This window comes from Ictalurus punctatus, chromosome 24 (assembly GCF_001660625.3).
Source record: "Ictalurus punctatus breed USDA103 chromosome 24, Coco_2.0, whole genome shotgun sequence".
Taxonomy (NCBI): domain Eukaryota; kingdom Metazoa; phylum Chordata; class Actinopteri; order Siluriformes; family Ictaluridae; genus Ictalurus; species Ictalurus punctatus.
Genome location: NC_030439.2, coordinates 1706188 through 1727241, shown reverse-complemented (window position 1 = coordinate 1727241; position 21054 = coordinate 1706188). Strand labels below are relative to the sequence as shown.

The 21054-nt window shown below is 40.9% G+C and overlaps 3 protein-coding genes across 3 annotated transcripts in view; all 3 read left to right on the top strand.

Annotated features, from left to right (window-relative positions):
* The window catches only part of LOC128629044 (E3 ubiquitin-protein ligase TRIM35), a 328938-nt gene that overhangs the window by 213032 nt on the left and 94852 nt on the right, over nt 1-21054 (top strand). The window lies entirely within an intron of this gene.
* Nucleotides 6216-8412, top strand: LOC128629038 (aurora kinase A and ninein-interacting protein-like). The gene is made up of 3 exons (XM_053675134.1): nt 6216-6517; nt 7703-7865; nt 7943-8412. Exons 1-3 carry the CDS (start codon nt 6419-6421, stop codon nt 7966-7968), a joined length of 288 nt encoding a protein of 95 aa, XP_053531109.1. The 5' UTR covers nt 6216-6418; the 3' UTR covers nt 7969-8412.
* Nucleotides 16222-20554, top strand: LOC128628746 (E3 ubiquitin-protein ligase TRIM35). The gene is made up of 6 exons (XM_053675106.1): nt 16222-17913; nt 18303-18398; nt 18491-18721; nt 18850-18872; nt 18959-19077; nt 19549-20554. Exons 1-6 carry the CDS (start codon nt 17515-17517, stop codon nt 20091-20093), a joined length of 1413 nt encoding a protein of 470 aa, XP_053531081.1. The 5' UTR covers nt 16222-17514; the 3' UTR covers nt 20094-20554.

Genomic DNA, 21054 nt, shown 5'->3' with positions numbered 1-21054 from the left:
AACATAGGGATCTGAACCCCGTTTGATGTTGCTCATTTGATGATATGCTATGCTAGTCATCTAGCCATAGCAGATCCCGACCCTCTCCTCGGAAGGACTTCCTTTTCACACCGCAGTCATATTTAAGTTCGGTGTCCACACCGATGTCCCGCAGGGCCCTGAAGAGGAGGACATCCACGTCCTGTCCGTTCACCTTCAAAACGAAAGGTTCTGGACACAGGTCGGCTTGCTTGGATGAATGCTTCAGTCTTCTGCCCACAGTGTCTGCACAGGGGTGGCATTCACAGGGAAAAGTCTGGGCGTCGATGCGGAGATGCCTCTGCCCGGTCCTGAAGAAAAACAGGTACTCTGGTGCTTCATCCTGTAGATTCTGCATCATGACTTTTCCCTGGGCAGCTGTGATTACCTTCCCATGGTAAGGTACTTCTTTTAGGTTGTAAGGTAAATTACAAATAGCAAAACCATAATTTAAGCAATAACAACTTCTCCCCTCGTTACTAAAATAACAAGAAAGTTGTTTTGTTACCTAGCCCTTTCTCTCCACCAAAACCTTTGAGGGCCAGGCCTTTCCACGTCTGCTGAGACGCGTTCTGGCAGAAGCCCTCATCAGTCTCGATGACAAGTTTGGTGGCTGGTTTCCATGCCGCCAAAACGTCCGCTGGCTTCGGACAGTTGTTCTTCCACCCCTCCTTCACAATCCTGAATTTCACCCTGCTTTCTCGTGGTTTTCGGATAAAGGACACTAGAACGAAGAATAAAACGACTGCAGTCACATGGCAGTTATCGACAGGAACAAATCACAACAGAAATGACTTGAGCTTGTGGGTGGAGACCATAGTTTTGCTCAATTGTCAAAGTAAATATTTATTCATTTTGGTAGTCAATGTGGTATTTATGGATCAGAGTACTTGCATAGCAGCAGTTCCATTCTTTTGGCCTTTTGGGAGGCACGCCACTTGTCGTAGAAGACACGATCCCCCGGAAACCCCGCCTTTAACCTGTCCTGTTTGGTGGGTGGTTTGCTGTCTGTCGACGCCGGAAACATCTTTAAAAAGTCTGAAAAGTCAGAAGACTTTGTGACTGACGGACCAGGATACCGGTCGGTGTCACAGCTATAAAAGGAAAGAAGGTATGTGTTGACATTCGAAATTAGTTGAACAGCAAATACACTAATTGTGCAGCAATTGTGATGTTTCATGTCTGTGTAAGATGATGAACCCTACCCTGCCAAGGAGTCCAGCAATGTAGCCGTGGCGGCTACAGCCTGTGGCGTCGGTACTCTGCGCAGTCTGGCCACGGCAGTGTCATAGGCCAGGTGAAACGACACGGCCTCCTTCTCCGTGTCCTTCGGGTTAGCTGCTGCTGACTCTGCCGCACTTCCTGCCTGACGAGTGGTGGCTCTTAAAAAGCTTTCCAGTGTGCACTCTCTCCAGCTTTTTTCATAACTGCAGAAAGAAAATGTTACATGGAATGTTAATTGTAATATGATGGGGTCTGATATTTCTGTAAAGAAAGTGAACAATCGCACGAGTACGTCGATTTGTGTAGGTACGTGCGCTTTGTGGAGCACACCAAGGTCGTTTGAAACTGTGAGCAAAGCCGTGCCAGCTGACGAAAGGAAAAAATCTGTCACAGTTCAGGTCACTCCTGATCGCTCTTGGCCGGATGTGCATGTAATATGCCTGCAGCCACTGTGTGAACGAGAAATACGCAGCCACTTAATTTTACAGTTGTCTCAGGAATAAAATGCAGATGATCTGAACCACAGTCTGAACAACTTCTGTAAGGTACAAAGCTCAGTCACACGGGCCTGATGACATGGCTTCATACATAAAGAACCCACCAGGGAGCAGCCAACCAAGTTACATATGTACACATACAAGTTAAGAGTTGTTCATTCTGTAAAACCTTTTTTACAGTACAGACAACTATATATACTTTCAAAAACCCCACTAAAATCATGGGGTAGCAAAAGAACTTGCAGCTTCCTCCTCCTTTGTCGAGGCAAAAACGAAACGTTCCTGTAAGTACTCCAGGACTGTAGCCTTTGCGTAGTTTACTGGGTCTCAGTGACATTCCTAGCATTTAACATGGTCTCTACAACCTCGGTTGAGAGACTGGAATCTATGAGCTGGTGCCGCTCAGGAGCAAGACTCACAGTTTCCAAAGTTCCAACCAAGGGTGATAAATCAGCCCTCTGGCTTCAGACAATAGATCCCTATGAACGTGAACCTCACAAGGAGTGCCATCCATCAGAAATATCATCTCCGAGAACCAGTCGAGCTGGTAAATCCACTGCTACTAGTAGCAGATGTAGCACAATCTTGGCGTACCCTCACTAGAGCCTGTGTTAGCAGAGCGACTCCTTTTACCTATGTAACAAGTGGCTCGTTTGTAATGATTACGCCACCCCGAGGGAACGTGGAAAACAACCCAAACAAAGGCACACAACTACAATTCACTTAGAACAGGCAAGAGGCATGGGTTTCCATACAAAAATTTTATTTGAAGTTAAAAAGACTTGCCAAGAATTATTAAAAAAAACAAAACAGCAACCTATGCAATTGGTCAAATAAAACACAAGAAGAAATTAACAATAATCATAAGAGGACTGAGACTTCCTGTATGAAGGGCAGGCTAGTACGATAGCACCAGATGTACAAAAGTCGATACTGTCGATACCACACCATACTGAGTCGAATGATTAGACGTTTTTTTAGGTCAGCCATTTTGTGTTGGCAATTTTGAATTAGATGTAAAATGCTGTATTCTACAAACACCTTGGTGTATTGTTACGAAAATGGGTGACACCATATCCTGAAGGTAGTCATAAAGTTTCAGGACAACCCCACCTTGTGGTCAAAGATTATAACGCAATATCAATAAATGCTAATAGCTTTTGATTACATTTGCCTATTGTCATGCTACTGGTCTTGATAGAATGCTTGGGTAATGCCAAGAACAATGTTACCAATAATGCTATGGTCAGCCAAAATTACTTCCCACCGTTTTGAAATATCTAAAAAAAACAAACAAACAAACAAAAAAAAAACATTCTTTCTCAAACTCCTTCTAGATAATTTTTCAGGTTTTCACCAACATCGGATGAGATCATCGCCAGTCCATCCCAACCAAAACCTATGGAAATTAAGTTGATTAAACCGTTCTCGAGTAATGCAGAAGCGAATTAGATGGCAAGCATGCCAAAATGGACAGGAGGCTATATCTCTGCAATGCTTGGGAGTATTAAGACAAAACATGGTACTTATCATCAAAATCATGACCTGAGGGTACTTGCACATTTACAGTTACTAGGCACCACCTACTGGTCAAGAAATACATTTTTTGGCTTACAACTTTTGACTAGCTTTGCCAAAAATCATGAGACTGGTCTTATTTGATTCAGTACTGTATACCGAGTCGACTGATACCCAGTATTACCATGTCGGCTATTTTTGGCTATAAAATACTGTATTTTTCGACTGCATTGGCATAACATTATGAAACTTGGTATGTGTCATTAGCACCATATTCTGAGGGAACCCTAAAAGTTTGGGGCCAGTGCCACCTAATGTTCAAAAGATAACAAAATGTTCAAATATGCTTATAGTTTTTTGGCAACTTTTCCGGTGGCCATGAATCTTACCTCTACAGAAGTAGAGTCCTACGGAATCCAATGATTTACACTTTTCCACAGTGAGATTTATTCTGTTCACCATTTTTAATCATGTTAAAAACCTACTTTTTCAAACAGTTGCTAGAACATTCATCAAGAGCAAGTGGCAATCTAGGCCCATATTACCTGATTTCCTCAGTAAGGTGCACGCTATCCCAGCCCAGCTCACATCCTGCCTGTAGAGAAGTCTCTGAGCCACTTGGAGTTTGAATGTCTTCACTCTGGACCCAACATCTACTAGGCCTTGTTCTTGTCTGGGTAGATACAGCACTGGTGCCTTTAGCCAATCTCTGTATTTGCCTCACGAGATCTTCTGGAGGCTGCAGGATCATTGTTCTGTGCCAAAGGGAAGAGGCTATGAGGTTATTAAATACCAGCACCCTTCCCCTGTATGACAACGGTATCAACTATTTCCAACGAGACAGTCGCGCACGTATTTTCTCCAGCAGGCCCTCCCAATTTTGTTGTCTATACTCATTTGTCCCCCAAAAACTCCCAGATATTTAAAACCTGCCCTTCCCCAATGTAGGCCACTGGGAAGTAATGGACTTTCACAGTGACTCTGCCACATCACACAGCGTCACTTTTAAGCCAGTTATCTTTATATGATAATGCCTTTCCATAGCACTCAAGAGCGCATTTTACCTCTTCAACATCACCTTCACCTCTAATTAGGACCGTCATGTCATCCGCATATGCAGATAGTTTAATTGGTTGTTGGGAGATTGGAAAATTGACTTGTAGACCCATTAGATCTTTTCTAAGTTTATGTAGCAAAGGCTCAATGAATATACTATAGAGTTGACCCGAGAGGGGACAGCCTCCCCCTCTGGGCTTTCACAGCAGTACTCAGGCCACCAGCCATTTTTATCATGAAAGTAGCATCAGTAGCTGCGTTTACATGGACAACAATAATCCACTCTTAATCCGAATAAGACCATACTCTAACGAAGAAACTACCATGTAAACAGCAATTTTTACTTATCTTAATCTAATTAAGGTCATAATCGAAGTAAGCAATAATCTAATTAAGACAGGTGGAGTATTCCTGTTTTAGTCGCATTATGGACGTGTATTACAGACATGTACACACCTTAATCACATTATGAACGTCATGTGGGAGTTTTCACCGCATTTTGCGACAGGACACGATCACACACGGCAGTTTTACGTTTTACGGCGAACAAGAGAGTTCGGCTGCGTCCCAAATCGCATACTTTCCTACTACAGGCCTGTAGTGGGGAAAAATACATGCATCTCGGCTACTATATAGACGGTAACTACGTGATTTGGGACACACCCACCGCTTCAAGCAGTTGTCTATTAGCACATACAGCATGACAAATAATTAACTGCACTTAAAGCGTTCGTAAAAAAAATTAAATAAAAACACCCAAAACTGTATATGGTACCATAACGAAGACGTACTGTATATTGATACGTGAAATTCTGGAGGGATGTCGGCCGGCGTGGCGCGGTGACGTAATGACGCGGGCTGTTCATCTAATTATGTTCTATAACATGTAAAACGGGAACATGACAGGAGTATTCTAAAAGTGACCCATGTAAACACCTTCAGATTAAGATCATGTAAACACCTTAATCACATTATTATCTTAATCAGAGTAAGGTCAATAATTAGATTAATGCTGTCCATGTAAACGTAGTCAGCGTACAACAACTTTATCACGGAGATAAAATTGTCACCAAACCCAAAAGCTTTTAAGGTATCGAAAATAAATGTGTGTTCTACCCGAACAAAGGCTTTCTCTTGGTCTATTGACAAGAACCCCATTTAAATCGCACAATCATATAAGTCTCTTACTAAATGCAAGTTATCTGCAATGGGTCTATCTTTTACACAATAAGACTGATCTTTATGTATAATTGCATGCAGCACCTCATTTAGTCTGTTTGCCAAGCATTTGGAGATAATCTTGTAATCTGTGCACAAGACTGCCACAGGTCTCCAGTTCTTTAGGAGTGTTAAATCCCACTTCTTAGGAAGCAGTGTCAGAACCGCACGCTGAACGCTCTTAGGAAGGATCTTTTTCAGTATTGCTTACTAGAAGAACTCTGAAGTAATCATGTGGAAGAACGGGTCAGAAAGCCTCGTAAAATTCGGCAGGCAGGCTGTCAACTCCAGGTGTATGGCCCACAGACAGTTCCAGTGCCACAGCTGTGATTTCTTTGTATGTGAGTCCAGCTTCTAAGAATCTTTATGCCCGGGGTTAAGCTTGGAAGGTTGTGGAACAGTTCCTTCCTACATAAGATATACCATTAAGAAACAAAAAGTATTTTTTACTTAAAAAATGTTTTTTTTGTTGTTTTTTTTTTGTTTTTTTTTTACTTGGAAATGTAATTAAATTAGAGTACAAGTATTCAATTTGAGTATTTTCCACCCCTGGTGCATATTCAATCAATGTTGTTATAGCCTAATAGGCTGAAGAGGGCGCCAATACCACAAAATGGATGTAAAAGTATACAGAAAAGAGAGGAGGAATTTTGGAGAACTTGGCAACCCGAGGACTTTCAAACAAATACTGGGCGGGAAAACTAGAGTGCACTATTACTAGCTTATTTATTTGGTCAGACCTACTACTGCTCTGTTTTTAGACAGATTAAGTTCGCTTATCTGCGCAGAAAATGAGTAAGACTGCTCAGTGAGTAAATCTTTTTCTGTTGAAGGTTAACGGGGTAGAAAAGCTGCCACTGCTGGGTGGTGTGAGGTGAAGAAGAAACATGAAGAGCAGTAAGAGTAAGACATGTAAAGCTCTCTCCTCAGAGCAGGAGTGTGGAGTTTGGCTGGACGCTGATGAACTAAGGGCGAAGAAACAGAGAGTACGTTTTAAATTTCCACACACTAACATTGATTTTACAGATCAGTATCACCCCACTGACATTCTTACTCTCTCACAAATCCTAATCTATCACACTGTCCTTTCCTTGTTGCTATAGTGATACCATCAAGGCTGTATGTATCTACCCTTTATTATGTATCTGTTACCTGGGGAAAAAGTTGTTTAAAAACAATAAATAATGATATATATCTACATATATCATTTATTTGAGGGAGAATTATGTTCCTTGCGAAAAAAGAAACACAAAAAACAATAGAAACCATCACTGAAATTCTAATGGTTTCCAGTACACATACCATTACAAACCATCAGCTAACCATTAAAACCATGACCACTACTGGTCCGTAATGGTATCCACTAGACATAACATGCCACCACTCGAAGGCAACAAATTACCAGTAAAGACCCACAGGGACCATTACAGTTTCCATTGAAACCAATACAATTGCCATTAAAACCATTACAAATTCTATGAGGGTGAAAAAGGTGAAGGTGAAAAAACACATACAAATGATGTAGGTTTGATGGTATTAGCTCAAGGAAAAGTACAGTTTGGTACCTTTTTATGTGTATATTTAGAGTATCTAAATACTATACATGTCTTATATTAACCTCGTGTGTAATATGTAGTGACCGCAAGTCATACAGTTAAAGGGATAGTTCACCCCAAAATGAAAATTCTGTCATCGGTTACTCCTCCTCATGTCGTTCCAAACCCATAAGACTTTCGTTCATCTTGAGAACACAAATCAAGACGTTTTTTAATGAAACCTGGGAGATTTCCGTCCCTCCATATACAGTCCGTGTAACTGAAACTTTCAAGCTCCGGAAAGTTCATAAAGGCGTCATAAAAGTAATCCACGTGACTCCAGTGGTTTAATCCCAATTTTTATGAAGCGATACGAATGCCTTGTGTGCGCAGAAAAAAACTAAAATTAAGTTTTTAATTTTAAAAGCTGGGTTGTGAACCTGTGCACTAGTGTGAGAACATCAACAAAAAAATATCACGGACCTCCTGGCTGTGCTTCATGAATCAGCGGCGGTGTATATATATTTAATCACAGTATTTGCTGTGTACTCAATAATAAGTGCGCCTGGTGTAAAAATGCCGCACCTTCGGCGTGAAAATGTAAGCAATCTTTTGAAAAGGTTTTCTTTCTAACAGAAACTGGCACGACCGATATCTAAACTCCTGAATCCACTGGCTCGGTCCGGAGGCTACAGCGTGGCAGTGGCTCTGAATTTTACCCAAACCAAGATGGAAATGCCTGTGACGAAACAGAGCACCATCTCCTCATTCTTTCTTCCACAGAGTAAAAAGGGAAAAGGTACTGTAAGACAGATTTTTTTTTTTTACCTGTTTATCTGAATGCTTATTTACAACAAAATTATTTCTTGCCCTTAGATGCAGATGACCGCAGCTCTTCATGACCATCAGGAACGACTTCTACTCCCCTTCCTCAGTGGTGTATAAATTTGAGTAAAAATCCACAGGAATTTTGTGCATTCCATTTGGTCAGAGGTGTCTCGATCATTACAATCCTTTAAACAGTACATCAATTTCTCTTGTCCTTCCGTATGCTCCAGGTTAAAAAAGAAAGAAGTGGAAGCATCTATGTCCTTCATTGTTAAGAACCAACTTCTTACAAGAGCTTGTTCCACTCATTCTTTTAGAATCGAGCTGAGCAAGTTAGATCTTTGAGGTTTACAGAGTCCTTTTTATTGATACTTTGTTCTATGCCAATAATTTCTCTTTCAAGACATTCCAATGACTTTTTTTATACAGAACATAGAATATGATGAAATTGCTGACAGAAATGTCTTATTTGTACCTTCCCTGTTTCCCACCATTGAATGTAGTTTTCATAATAATTCTGCTTGCTCCTCCATGAGTCCAAAAAAAGCTTAAAAGTTTCATAAAAACTTCTATCTTCTAGTAATTTAACATTGAAATGCCAATGACAACTCTTATGCTTTTTTTTCGTAGGTTACACTCCAAGGTAACTAGTTTATGATCAGACATTGAGGTGGGGAAGATTTTTGACTTTAAGTCTCTATTCCTCACATTGCGTGATACATATAATCTATCCAGCCATGCAGCAGAGATCTTCTCGTTACTGATCTTTACCCATGTACACTGACGTGTGATCAGGTTATGTTCTCTCCATACATCAGATAAGTCTAGATTTTTAATAACATTGGTTAAACACTTGCATGGGGTTTCACACTGTTTCTACACTGTGTAAAATCCAGAGTACAATTAAAACCTCCCACTAGGATGATAAAGTCTTCTGTATGTTGTTGTCTTATAAAGTCTCTAATTTGGTCAAGAGGTGTATTCTCTCATCTGTGAGGCTGAAACTACATGATCCAATCCTACCTGCTCTCCCATAACTACAAGTAAGTCATCTACCGTCACTCCAGGCTCTGGTACACACCTGCACCCATTTCGGAGTGTTAGTTTAGGTGGTGTTTGGTATAGACGCCATCCCAGGGTCTAAACTCTCCCGGGCACACGATAGAAACTTTTGTACATGTTCTAATTTCAGTCGAGTAACGAGGGAAAAGAAAGGAAAAACACAAAGGAAAAATTAAGAAAGTAACAGAAATAAACAACTGTTTTTTTAAAATCGCTCTCAGAAACACACTCCGTACTCCGCACACACACTCCCAGCATGCAACACACACACACACACACACACACACACACACAGAGTGAGAGAGAGCAAGAGAAGCCTTGGAGGGAGAGAGAGAGAGAACCCTTGGAGGGAGCGAGAGACTTTTGACTTTTTACAATCCTTTATTTATCAAACGTCACACTATACACATTAAAGTCAAAGGTGAAGCAATAAATAAATAAATAAATAAATAAATAAATATTTAAAGGAGCATTAAAAAGAAAAACCATGAATAAATAAAATAAATAAATAAGTCAGCGCAACAACGGATAGTCGTTAAGAACATTATCAGCCTAATGCTGGCGTAAAACAAAGTTCTCCCTCCACTACAGAACACAGAGCCTCCTCGCAGCACCACACCGCCTTGAACATCTCTACGTCTCCCATACTACTGTAAACGTTCAAATCCATCAGAATCCGGGATTTGATCAGTCTGGAGAGAACTTTTATGGCACCACAGTCTGTGTTCTGTGCCACTTTGTTTTTTCTGCTTAGGTATATCGACATTTTTGCCTGACCAAAGATAAAATTGATCAGCTGACATTTAAACCTGTTCTTTCTGACGTATTTAAAACCAAAGATAAAAATCTGAAAAGTAAAATCCACATAAAATGACCTCAGGTTGTTTTTTTAAAAACACAAACAATGGCTGCAACCTGGAGCAATGTATAAAAGCATGAAAAACAGTCTCTCTCTGTGAACAGGACGGACATTCCTGTGTGACCTCAGGGTTTAAAATGGAGATGAAAGAATTCACAGAACAGTTCCATGTAAAATCCTCCATTGGAGGTCAGAAAATGTTTTGTTTAAGAGTGGATTGTAAAGTGCCCTCCACTCCGTTTTAACATCATCAGTAAAACCCAGTACAGCTCGCCATGGGGTGTCCACTCTCCCATTCAGCTTTTTCTTATTTAAAACTTTCACGCAGGCTTTGTACAGGAGCTTGCCGGTCACTGTCTCAATGTTCATGTCACTGTTGAACTCCAGGAGGGGGCCACCACACCCATCTAGATCTGGAGCGATGCCCAGCTGGGGAAAAGGTTCCTCCTCTGTAGGTCCAGTCTTGCTTGTTTCATTGTTCATCAGCTGAGCACGCTCCTCTGACGTTAGGGTGGACCTCCAGCAATGTAGGAGCTTGTTCACAATACGCAGCGACCGTAGTCCCAGGCTCGCTGCTAAGTCCTCAGCCCGTGACAGGTCCGTTCCTGCGATGTTCACCAGCTGCCAGAGTGTCACAATCCCCGATGAGACCAGAACTCTGGATAATGATGGGGTGGTCACACCAGAGATATCTAATCTCCCACCATTCACCAGGGGTTCCTCCAGCAGCCAGTATGGTGTTCTGCACCCCTTGATTTGTTTTTTAAAAAAAGTCCATATTTTAAAAAGCCCACTATAAAAAACTGGTAATCCAGCAAGGTCTAGCGTTTTTGTGTCCATTAAAAACAAAGTTCTGTCTAATCCCAGTCCTCCCACTGTGTGTAACAGCCTATAAGCTGATGCTCTCCATACCAATCTCTCAGGTCCAGTGAGGAGTCTCTGGATGAACTGGAGTCGGAAAGTCGGAGTTCTGCTGGCTATATGGATCAGCCCCTGCCCCCCCTCCTCCTTGGGCAGGTGAAGGACACTTTGAGGGATCCAGTATAGTTTGTCCCAGAAGAAGTCCACTAGCAGGGCCTGGATGTTCGAGAGCAGGTTTGGTGGCGGATCCACACATGCCAGCTTGTGCCACAGGGTTGATGCTGCCAGCTTGTTGATGACCAGCGTGCGTCCCCTGTAAGACATTTTTGGGACCAACCACTTCCACCTGCTCAACCTGCCCTTCACCTTTTCAACGACACCTTCCCAATTTTTATTTAAAAACTCAGTACTGCCTAGATAAACACCCAAGTAATTAAAACCACCCTCTTTCCACGCCAAACCAGCTGGTAATGTGGGCTGCCCACCACCCCACTCTCCAACTAAAATGGCTTCACTTTTGGCCCAGTTGACCTTGGCAGAAGATAAAATCTCAAAATCTTTTAAAACATCAATTAAAATAGTCACATCAGTCTGTGTTCGAAGCATTACGACTAAGTCATCTGCATATGCTGAGAGACACAGAGAAGCGCTGGAGTGAGATATCTTAAAACCAGAAAGTTGATCTCTCAGTTTACATAAAAGAGGTTCAAACGCTAGGGTGTACAGCATGCCTGACAGAGAACAGCCTTGTCTAATACCTCTGTAGACTCTAAAAGGGGCACACAAACCACCATTAACCTTCAGTACACTCGCAATTTCACTCTACAAAGTCTTGATCATGGCTATGAAACCTGGGTTGAAACCAAAGGTTTCCAGCACCTTCCACAAGTATTCATGTTCAACCCGGTCAAAAGCCTTTTCCTGGTCTAGAAAAATAAGGCCAGTCTTTAATCCCAATAGCCTGGAGACATCCAAAATGTCACGAATTAAATGTATATTATCAAGTATAGACCTGCCGGGTACACAGTACGTCTGGTCAAGGTGAGTGATTTGCTCCATTACCTTAGTCAGTCTTGAAGCTAGCACTTTTGAGAGCAGTTTGTAGTCAGTGCACAACAGTGAGACCGGGCGCCAGTTCTTCAAATGCGTCAGGTCTCCCTTTTTCGGCAGGAGGGTCAGGACGGCTCTCCTGCAGCTCAATGGGAGTTCACCTCCCTTCACACTGCCTAGCAACACTTCTAGCACATCCTGCCCTATAACTGTCCAGAAGGCTTTGTAGAATTCTACAGGGAGACCGTCTATGCCTGCGCCCTTCCATTCTCCATCCCTTGGAGAGCTTCATAGAGCTCTGCTAGAGTTAGCTCTATGTCCAGATCGCTGGCCACATGCTCTGGGAGTTTTGGCAGGTCTTTAAGGAAGCTCTCTTCCACTGTCTGTGCCCCTGACTGCTCACTGCTGTACAGCTTCGAGTAGAAGCTAACTGTCTGCTTGTGAATTTCAGCGGGATCTGACAGAAGATCTCCTGATTCTGTTCGCACAGCATGTACGAATCTTTTCTGTCCATTCTTCTGCTCTAGACCAAAAAAGAACTTAGAAGGAGCATCCATCTCATTCATGCTTTTAAAGCGTGAGCGGACCAGCGCCCCAATAAAACATTTAGTAAAAAGTGTCAGCTGATGTTTAAAACCATAAAAGCGATCTAGTCTTGCCAGGGAGAGTGTGTTGTCTATGGAGTGGGCCCACGTGTACTGCCTCTGGTTTCTATTTAAATTTCTCCAAATATCAATCAGTTCGTGAGCCTCCATCGTCTCCCACAGGCGCTTACGGGAGGCCACATGAGGTTCTGTGTGGTTCCTGTCCAAGTTATCTGTTGTGCAGTTAAAATCCCCACCCAGAATTAAAATATCGGCAGTGTTGCAGTCAGCAATGACCTTGTCTAGTTTATTTAAGAAAACCATTCTCTCCACTGCACTGGTGGGAGCGTACACACAAATAAAAACAAAGCTCTCATTCTCATAGATAGCTCTTACTTTTAAAAGCCTCCCATTTAAAACCTCATCTACTGTATAAGAACTGGGAGTAAAATTGCGAGCAAACAGTAGGGCAACCCCACCACTAATTGATGTATTGTGACTTAAAATTGCCAGCGCACCACACTCCTTCATCCAGATAGTAGCACTGTTAACATTACTATGTGTTTCCTGCAACATCGCTACATCAATACGCTTCTGCGTTAGTAACTCATAGTTTTACACGTTTTTCGTGTTCTCTTGCCCCGTTAACGTTTACACTTGCAATACGAATCCCAGTCATAAGAACAAGGTGTAGATAAAACAAGCAGATGATAAAACCCATTCTAATATAAAACACACCAAACACTCTACTGGTCATCATCAGGAGTTTCTCTGCTGACTTTAGTCATGAATTTCTTCAGACGATAGATCTCAGTGTCAGTAAAAGCTCCTTCCCTTCTAAAATGTTTGACATCATGGATAAACTGCTTCAGATCTGCGAAGTGCTCTTCTACTACAACGTTCTTTTGCCATTTAGTATTCCATAAGAACTCCTTAATGCTCTCGGCACGGTATACGACTTCTCGTTTTTCTGTAGATACAAAAATGCTGGAGCCATAGCCTTCTACACTGAATTTAAACACTAGGTCCCGTTCCTCTACACCATCTTTCAGAATCATAAAAACCATTCTTCTAAAAGACACCAAGTGCTTAACTAGTGGGGACTTACAGCCAAGGGGGATTTTCTTTATGGGGAGACCAACCGCCCGGATCTAGACAGTTCTTTGGATATGATCTCATCGGAGATGAAGGGAGGGACGTTAGACAGTATAACCTTTTTGGATGGGGAACACACACACACACACACACACACACACACACACACACACACACACACACACACACACACACACACACACACACACACACACACACACACACACACACACACACACGCACACTTACTCGCTTTCACACTCGTTCACACACACATACTTGTGCAAGTCTATATTGGGGACTACATGCTGGATCCTCCAATGCGGGGACCCGTGTTTCTAAAAGGTTTAGGAGCAAACCAAAGACAGATTCATGTTTCTGTTGAAACTGTAAAACCGTCTGTCACTTCAAATTAAAGAAAAACATCAATAAAGCAATGTGACATTTTTCCACATTCTGGGGACAATTTCTGGTAGACCAAACTTTTGAGGACGGGCAGATACACACACACTATTATTCTGGTATTTCTAAATTGTAGGTACTTGTGAACAATCTGGGGACACAATTTACAAACAATTGGGAAGGTGCTATAATGCATATTTCCAAGATAATTGATTAAGTCACATGAATAACAACATGCCTTTTATTTTAATCTGAAACATTTTGCCATTTGCAATGCAGTATTTTCACACAGATAGTATTTTCACACAGATAGTATTTTCACACAGATAGTATTTTCAGGCAGTTACTAATTAACACTCAAATATTTCTCACAAATGAAATGTAAAAAAGTAGAAAAAATAAAATTGTACAATACAAAATTCCAGCCATAAACTTAATAATAATAATAATAATAATAATAATAATAATAATAATAATAATAAACTAAAACTACCAATGATCTGTGCAAATAAAACCAAATGAAACCATGCAGACTTTTTCTGGGTTACATTTTCCTTTTAAGAGCAGTGATTCAATTTTTTACAAAGAACTTACCGGACAACCGATCCCTGCCTTTCAGTGCAACAGCTCAGCTTTAATACAGGCCTCACCATGTTTTTTGCCTGGCACTGTGCAAGTTTTGATGAACCTGTACAGATGTTTCTCAACTGCTTTCACTTCACTGGTCTCCCATTTCTTTTTCTTTACCACCTTAACACCTGAACAAATGCAAGACGAAGTTAGTAAAAACATATAATGTCTTTCAATTTCATGAAAACAATCTTGTTTGTTTATCAGACAATACCTTTGGGAACAGATGTGGTACTGGTTGATTATCAAATTAATTCATACTTATTTCTAGCTACATAGTTACATCCAACATAGATGCCCCTTACACATGATCTTAGGGCTTCCCAAACTAAACCATGTAAACCAATTACCCCCACATGGGGTCATGACCCCTAATTTGGGAACCCCTGAGATAATGTGAAAAGGGCACTGTGTGGCCAAAAGTATGTGGACACCTGACCAACACACCCTGATGTGAGGGTAATTGGTTGTTCAGTTCAGTTCAATTCAATTTTATTTGTATAGCGCTTTTTAGAATGGACATTGTCTCAAAGCAGCTTTACAGAAACATAAGCCACGGGATACAGATTTTAAATGTGTGAATTTATCCGAATTGAGCGAGCCGGTGGTGAGGGAAAAACTCCCTAAGAAATGTTGTTGTCTGCGTTGTGTGTTTACTTTTAACCAAATAAAAAGGCGGAAGGCAATTGGGCCGACTCTTCATTTACTCTGACAAAGAGATAATACAGTCTTATACAGTGTGTGCATTCTCCCTCAACATTTCTGTGAAATAAATTTCAAGTTCACTGCAGTTAACACGTGCTTCAAGTTCAGCGGGGAGACCCCGATTGATTTCTAGTCCTTCCCTTAACCACTCATCCACAGCTACTGAAAATACCTGTCTCTGCGTGGGCCAATGTCTAAACCTGCTTCACTGTGCGTCTGTTCAGAATTGTCTACAATGACTAGTTTTCACCCATCATCTGGCAAACAGAAATTCAGACCTACTCTTCAGCATTCGAACCTCTGCTGGGAAACCTGAAAGGATTTTTTTTTCCATTTCTGAACATGTTTCACTGGGAATCAGTTCAGAAGTTCTAGGCTTCTGTTGGGACCATGACCCTGATGAGGTTACCTGGGCTGACCTGTGAACAACTTCTTTTGCGTATTCGGTGTAGAAAGCCATTAGCCCTCCCACTGCCCACTCTTGATCCAAAACAATAGGCACATGCACTCTTAGATGTCTATTTATGTGTCCATATCAACGGAGCACATGAAAGTGTTTGTGGTTGATGTATACTCAAGACTTAACAGAATCACCTCAAATGACCGAAGTGGTTCGTCACAAAAATCACCGTATTTATATTTAATGTACATCATGAAACACATACTACTTAGATATTTTTGTAGGGGAACTTGTGCTGAAGACTAAAAAGTCATGTGACTTTGAAAATAGTGCATACATTTGTTCAAATTGACAACAGTATCAGAGCGTGCCAAAATCATCAGTGTCTGAAAATACCTGGGGTCCCCCAGAGTAAACTGAGACAGAATCCTTTCCTCCAAAGATCAGAGCACTGTGCACGGTGATGTATTTACCTCTGTTTCAGGTCTGCGTGTGTATTTATTGTGCTTGTAAACAGGTGGGTATAAGGGCAAAAAACACGTCTGTAGTGTCAGGATGGCCGAGCGGTCTAAGGCTCCACACTCAAGGTTTAGACCTTTTCCCTGGTAAAAGGAGGATTCTGGTCTCTAAATGGAAGCGTGACTTCAAATCCCTCTTCTGACATTATTTTTTTAAATGAAAACACCATTAAGATAATGGCTTTTAATTCTTATGAATAGGTTGTCAGATATGGAGCGGGTGGAATTTTGGCCCACTCTCCTTTGCAAAAGTGCTTTGGTTCAGACACATTGGAGGGTTTTGGAGCATGAACTGCCTGTTTAAGGTCCTGCCTCAGCATCTCAGTTGGTTCAAGTCAGGACTTTGACTAGACCACTCCAAAACTTTAATCTCAGAGGTGGACTTACTCCTGTGCTTTGGATCATTGTCTTGCTGCATCATGCAGTTCTGCTTGTATTTCAACTTAGGGATTGAAGACTGGAGATTCTCCTTTAGGATTTTCTGATAGAGAGCAGAATTCATGTTTTCCTTGACTATTGCCGAGGCCCTGAAGCAGCAGAGCATCCCCACAAGTGCCACCTCCATGCTTGACTGTAGGTATGATGTTCTTTTTGTGGAATTCTGTGTTTGGTTTACGCCAGATGTAACGGGACTCCTGTTGTTTAAAGAAACATACCCGGATTAGGAAATGCTTCACAGTTTGTCAAATTTCAGTCGTAGTCGGCAGGATTTGAACCTGTGTGGGGAGACCCTAATGGATTTCTAGTGCATCGCCAAGTCCATAGGGAACATTCTGTGAAATGTTCAACCCTGGAGGTGTGAGGTGAACGTGCTATCAAAAGTCTTGCATATGTTAGTAGTTTTGTTTTGTGTCATAAAGATGGTTTTAAGATATTGTCGAATCTCAATAAGAAAAACATCAAACATAGACTACATGTATAGACTACAAACAAAACTTCATTCCAGTGTAAACAGAAATAAACTTCAATATATTGTTATTAATTTGAACAGACTTTTCCATACGAGCTCAGAACCTAAATAAATGCTCTCTGGCTGTTTACACAGTTAACATTCTGTATTAATATCTCTTCTAAATTTCTTCATATAAACATTGACTGGGTCGACACGATGAATTAGCAGAAGTGATCTTTATCTGCTGTTTCTGCTGTCAGTGTTGAGTGGAACAGGTCATACCTGTCTCTCTAAAACTCCTCCCATTAAGGAAGTACAGAGTCTGAGACGACTGCAGTCCTTTTGCAGTGTTCTGCTCTGGTGAGTTTAGTTTTATTCTCGGTTTATGGAGAATTCTGAGTCTCATTTTCAGCTCTGTGAAAGGAAGTGATTACTAACTGGACCTGCAAAGTCGTATATTAACTTTAAACAAACCTGAAATCAGGGTGTGATTACTTTTGATCAAAGTGAAAGTGAATCTGAACATTGGGACCGGAGAGAACAACAGCAGCAGCAGAATAAAATGGCTTCTAAGTTTTCAGAGGAGGAGTTCTCTTGTCCTGTGTGCTGTGAAATCTTCACGGATCCTGTTCTCCTGCGCTGCAGTCACAGTGTGTGTAAAGTGTGTTTGCAGAAGTTCTGGGAGACCAAAGGATCCAGAGAATGTCCTGTTTGTAGGAGGAAGTCGTCTATGGAGGAGCCTCCCAGAAATCTGGCCTTAAAGAACCTGTGTGAGACTTTCTTACAGGAGAGAAGTCAGAGATCTTCATCAGCGTCTGAAACAGTCTGCAGTCTGCACAGTGAGAAACTCAAACTCTTCTGTCTGGATGATCAACAGCCGGTGTGTTGGGTGTGTCGGGATTCAAAAATACACACCAACCATAAATTCTGCCCCATTGATGAGGCATTAACAGACTGTAAGGTAAATAAAACGTTCCTGTAAAAGGTACATGTAAAAAAGAGTTTATTCTACATATCAATATCTACAGGTTCAATATAAACACAGTGTAATAATTCAATAATAAATGATAATTGCCTTGTGATAAATTTAGTAAATAATAACAAATGTGAGTCTGCTATTCCATCATCTTCAGATTTTCAGCATCTGAAGTGTCTCCTGTATAAACAGGAGCAGATCTTCCATGTTAGACTAAAGCAGTGTACACCAATAAACCCACATCCTATAAGTCTACACTTTTCATTGTTTCTTCTGTACTTGGTGCATTTGAAAAGCTCTAATGAGTGCTTGTAAGAGAGAATACAGCTATTACTAAACACAGAGTCTCCATGCAGTGTGTTGATTTGTTTCAGGAGGAGCTGAAAACTGCTCTGAAGCCCCTACAGGAGAAACTGAAGATCTTTAAAGACTGTAAACTGCACTGGAGTCAGACTGCAGAACATATAAAGGTTAGAATCAATAAGATGGGTTTGATATTAGAATGATATTTTGCATCACTGCAGAATCAGTTCTATTTCATTTGATTTCCTCTTCACTGCAGATTCAGGCCCAACACACAGAGCGGCAGATTAAGGAGGAGTTTGAGAAGCTTCACCAGGTTCTACGAGATGAAGAGGCAGCCAGGATAGCTGCACTGAGAGAGGAAGAGGAGCAGAAGAGTCAGACGATGAAGGAGAAGATTGAGAAGCTGAGCAGAGACATGTCATCTCTTTCAGACACAATCAGAGGCGTAGAAGAGGAGATGAGAGCTGAAGACGTCTCGTTCTTACAAGTGAGGATCATTTAGTCAGTGTTTATACTGTGAGAAAGTAAAACTTCTTTCCATCATCAGAAACGTCACATTTCAGTGGTGTAAAAATGTCAATCAGATCCACTGATATTTGCTTTGTTGTTTTACAGAACTACGAGGCCACAGTGAGAAGGTGAGTGATGTGCTTCCTGTCTCTCTCGTTCTCTGTGTTTCTGACTCCAAACCCACAGCAGCACTGACTCCTGAATGTTTTTGCAGAGCTCAGTGCACACTGCAGCATCCAGAGGAGCTTTCAGGACCACTGATCCATGTGGCAAAACATCTGGACAACCTGAAGTTCAGAGTCTGGGAGAAGATGCAGGACGCGGTCCAATACAGTAAGAATCTTCCTTCCTTCCTTTCTTTCTTTATTTATTTCTGTTTCTCTGCCTTTGTTAATTACATTAAAGTGGTCTTTATAGTGATGTTTCTTTTGTGTAATGTTTTGCAATTGTTGTTATTATTATTATTATTATTATTATTATTATTCTTACACACATATGTGGTCACCTTTTGAACGGATGTAATGTAATATAAGGGAACTTTTATTTTGAAAGGCTTCTGATGCGTCAGACTGTTCAGTGGTTGAAGCGCGAGTGTAAAAATGGATTACAAAAGTTTTAGATTTACAATTCTTATAAAGATTGTTTACATTTGTAATTTAAATACACCCGGTTATATATGTTTATTCATTAATATTGTAATCACAGTTATCATTTCTTTGGATTAGGCTAATGTTAGCTAGTTCCATACTAACGTAATGCTTAAGTTAGCTTAGCTCCTGTGTGTGTGTGTGTGTGTATTTTCAGCACCTGTAACTCTGGACCCCAACACTGCTCATCCTAAACTCATTGTATCTGATGATCTGACCAGTGTGAGATTCAGTGATGAGGAACAGAAGCTTCCTGATAATCCAGAGAGATTTGATTTTTCTGGCTGTATCCTGGGCTCTGAGGTCTTTAACTCAGGGACACACTGCTGGGACGTTGAAGTAGGAGACTGTACACGGTGGTTAGTGGGTGTGATGACAGAATCTGCTCAGAGGAAGGGAGAGATATTCTCCAGAAGTGGAATCTGGTGTGTGTGGTATTTTGGTGGTAAATATAGAACATGTTCTACACCACAGTCATTCACTCTCCTCTCAGTAACACAGAATCTCCAGAGGATCAGAGTGCAGCTGGACTGGAACAGAGGAAAGCTGTCGTTCTCTGACCCTCTCACTAACACACACATACACACTTTCACACACACATTTACTGATAAATTACTGCCATTTATAAGAGTTGGTTGTAATAAATCTCCTGTAAAGATCCTCCCACTTCAGTGCTCTGTAAGAGTGAATCAGATCAGTTAGAGCTGATATTGTTTTATTCCAATTCATTAATGAAATATTGCTGATGAAAAGATTCATGTTCTCTGTGAAAGTCTGTTTTTACTGAACACTTCATTGTGGAATTTATTTTGAAGTGTTATATTATTATTTCGACTCACCTTAACAATTACATCAAAATAATGTGAAAACTCAAAATAATAAGATAATATCTGGAATATTAATATATCTTGAAATTCCAAGTTATTAAATTAAAATTTTTAAGTGAAAATAACGACCTACTGTGTTGAAATAATGAATTATTAAATAAAAATAATGTGATAAAGTTCAAATAAGTCCATAGTACATTTTCCCCACAATGTTCAGTTCAGGGCTTCCAGAAACAAATAAACCACAGAATGATGTGTAAATGTAGATCTCTATGAGTTAGATTATTACATTTTATTCCTGAATTTAAATCACTGTAAATAAACTGAGGCTTTGAAGACTGGTGTCTTTACTGTATTTGTATTGTTAGCGCTATGCTGTTAATCCTGGGTGAAATGTTTAGCTGGATGTGTGTGTTGTGTGAAACTGTGCAGTGGAGGAGAATTCAAATTGAGCTCTAAGTTTCCCTCCACCAGCAGTTTGTGCTTGTGTAAAGATCAGATGGATCTGTACGTTAATCCTGCATTAGGTGCCGATTCACAATTTAAAATGCGATTCAGAATGAAATGAAATCACTTTGTTCACAGTGAGAATGTGGGGCGGATGTGGAAGAGAGAGTGGTGGGGAGAGAGTCAGACATTAAAGGGGCTAAAAACAACAGTTTTATAATAATACCGTTCTCTAGAGTCATTTAACCACACGTTCTGTTCCAGTGTCATGTTATTCATCCATATTTCCACAGAGATCATCCAAGAATTAAATCATCTCCAACCCTCAAAAACACAAATGACATCCTGAGGAGATCCACAACTCCTCTTAATGTGTGTATTTATCAGCA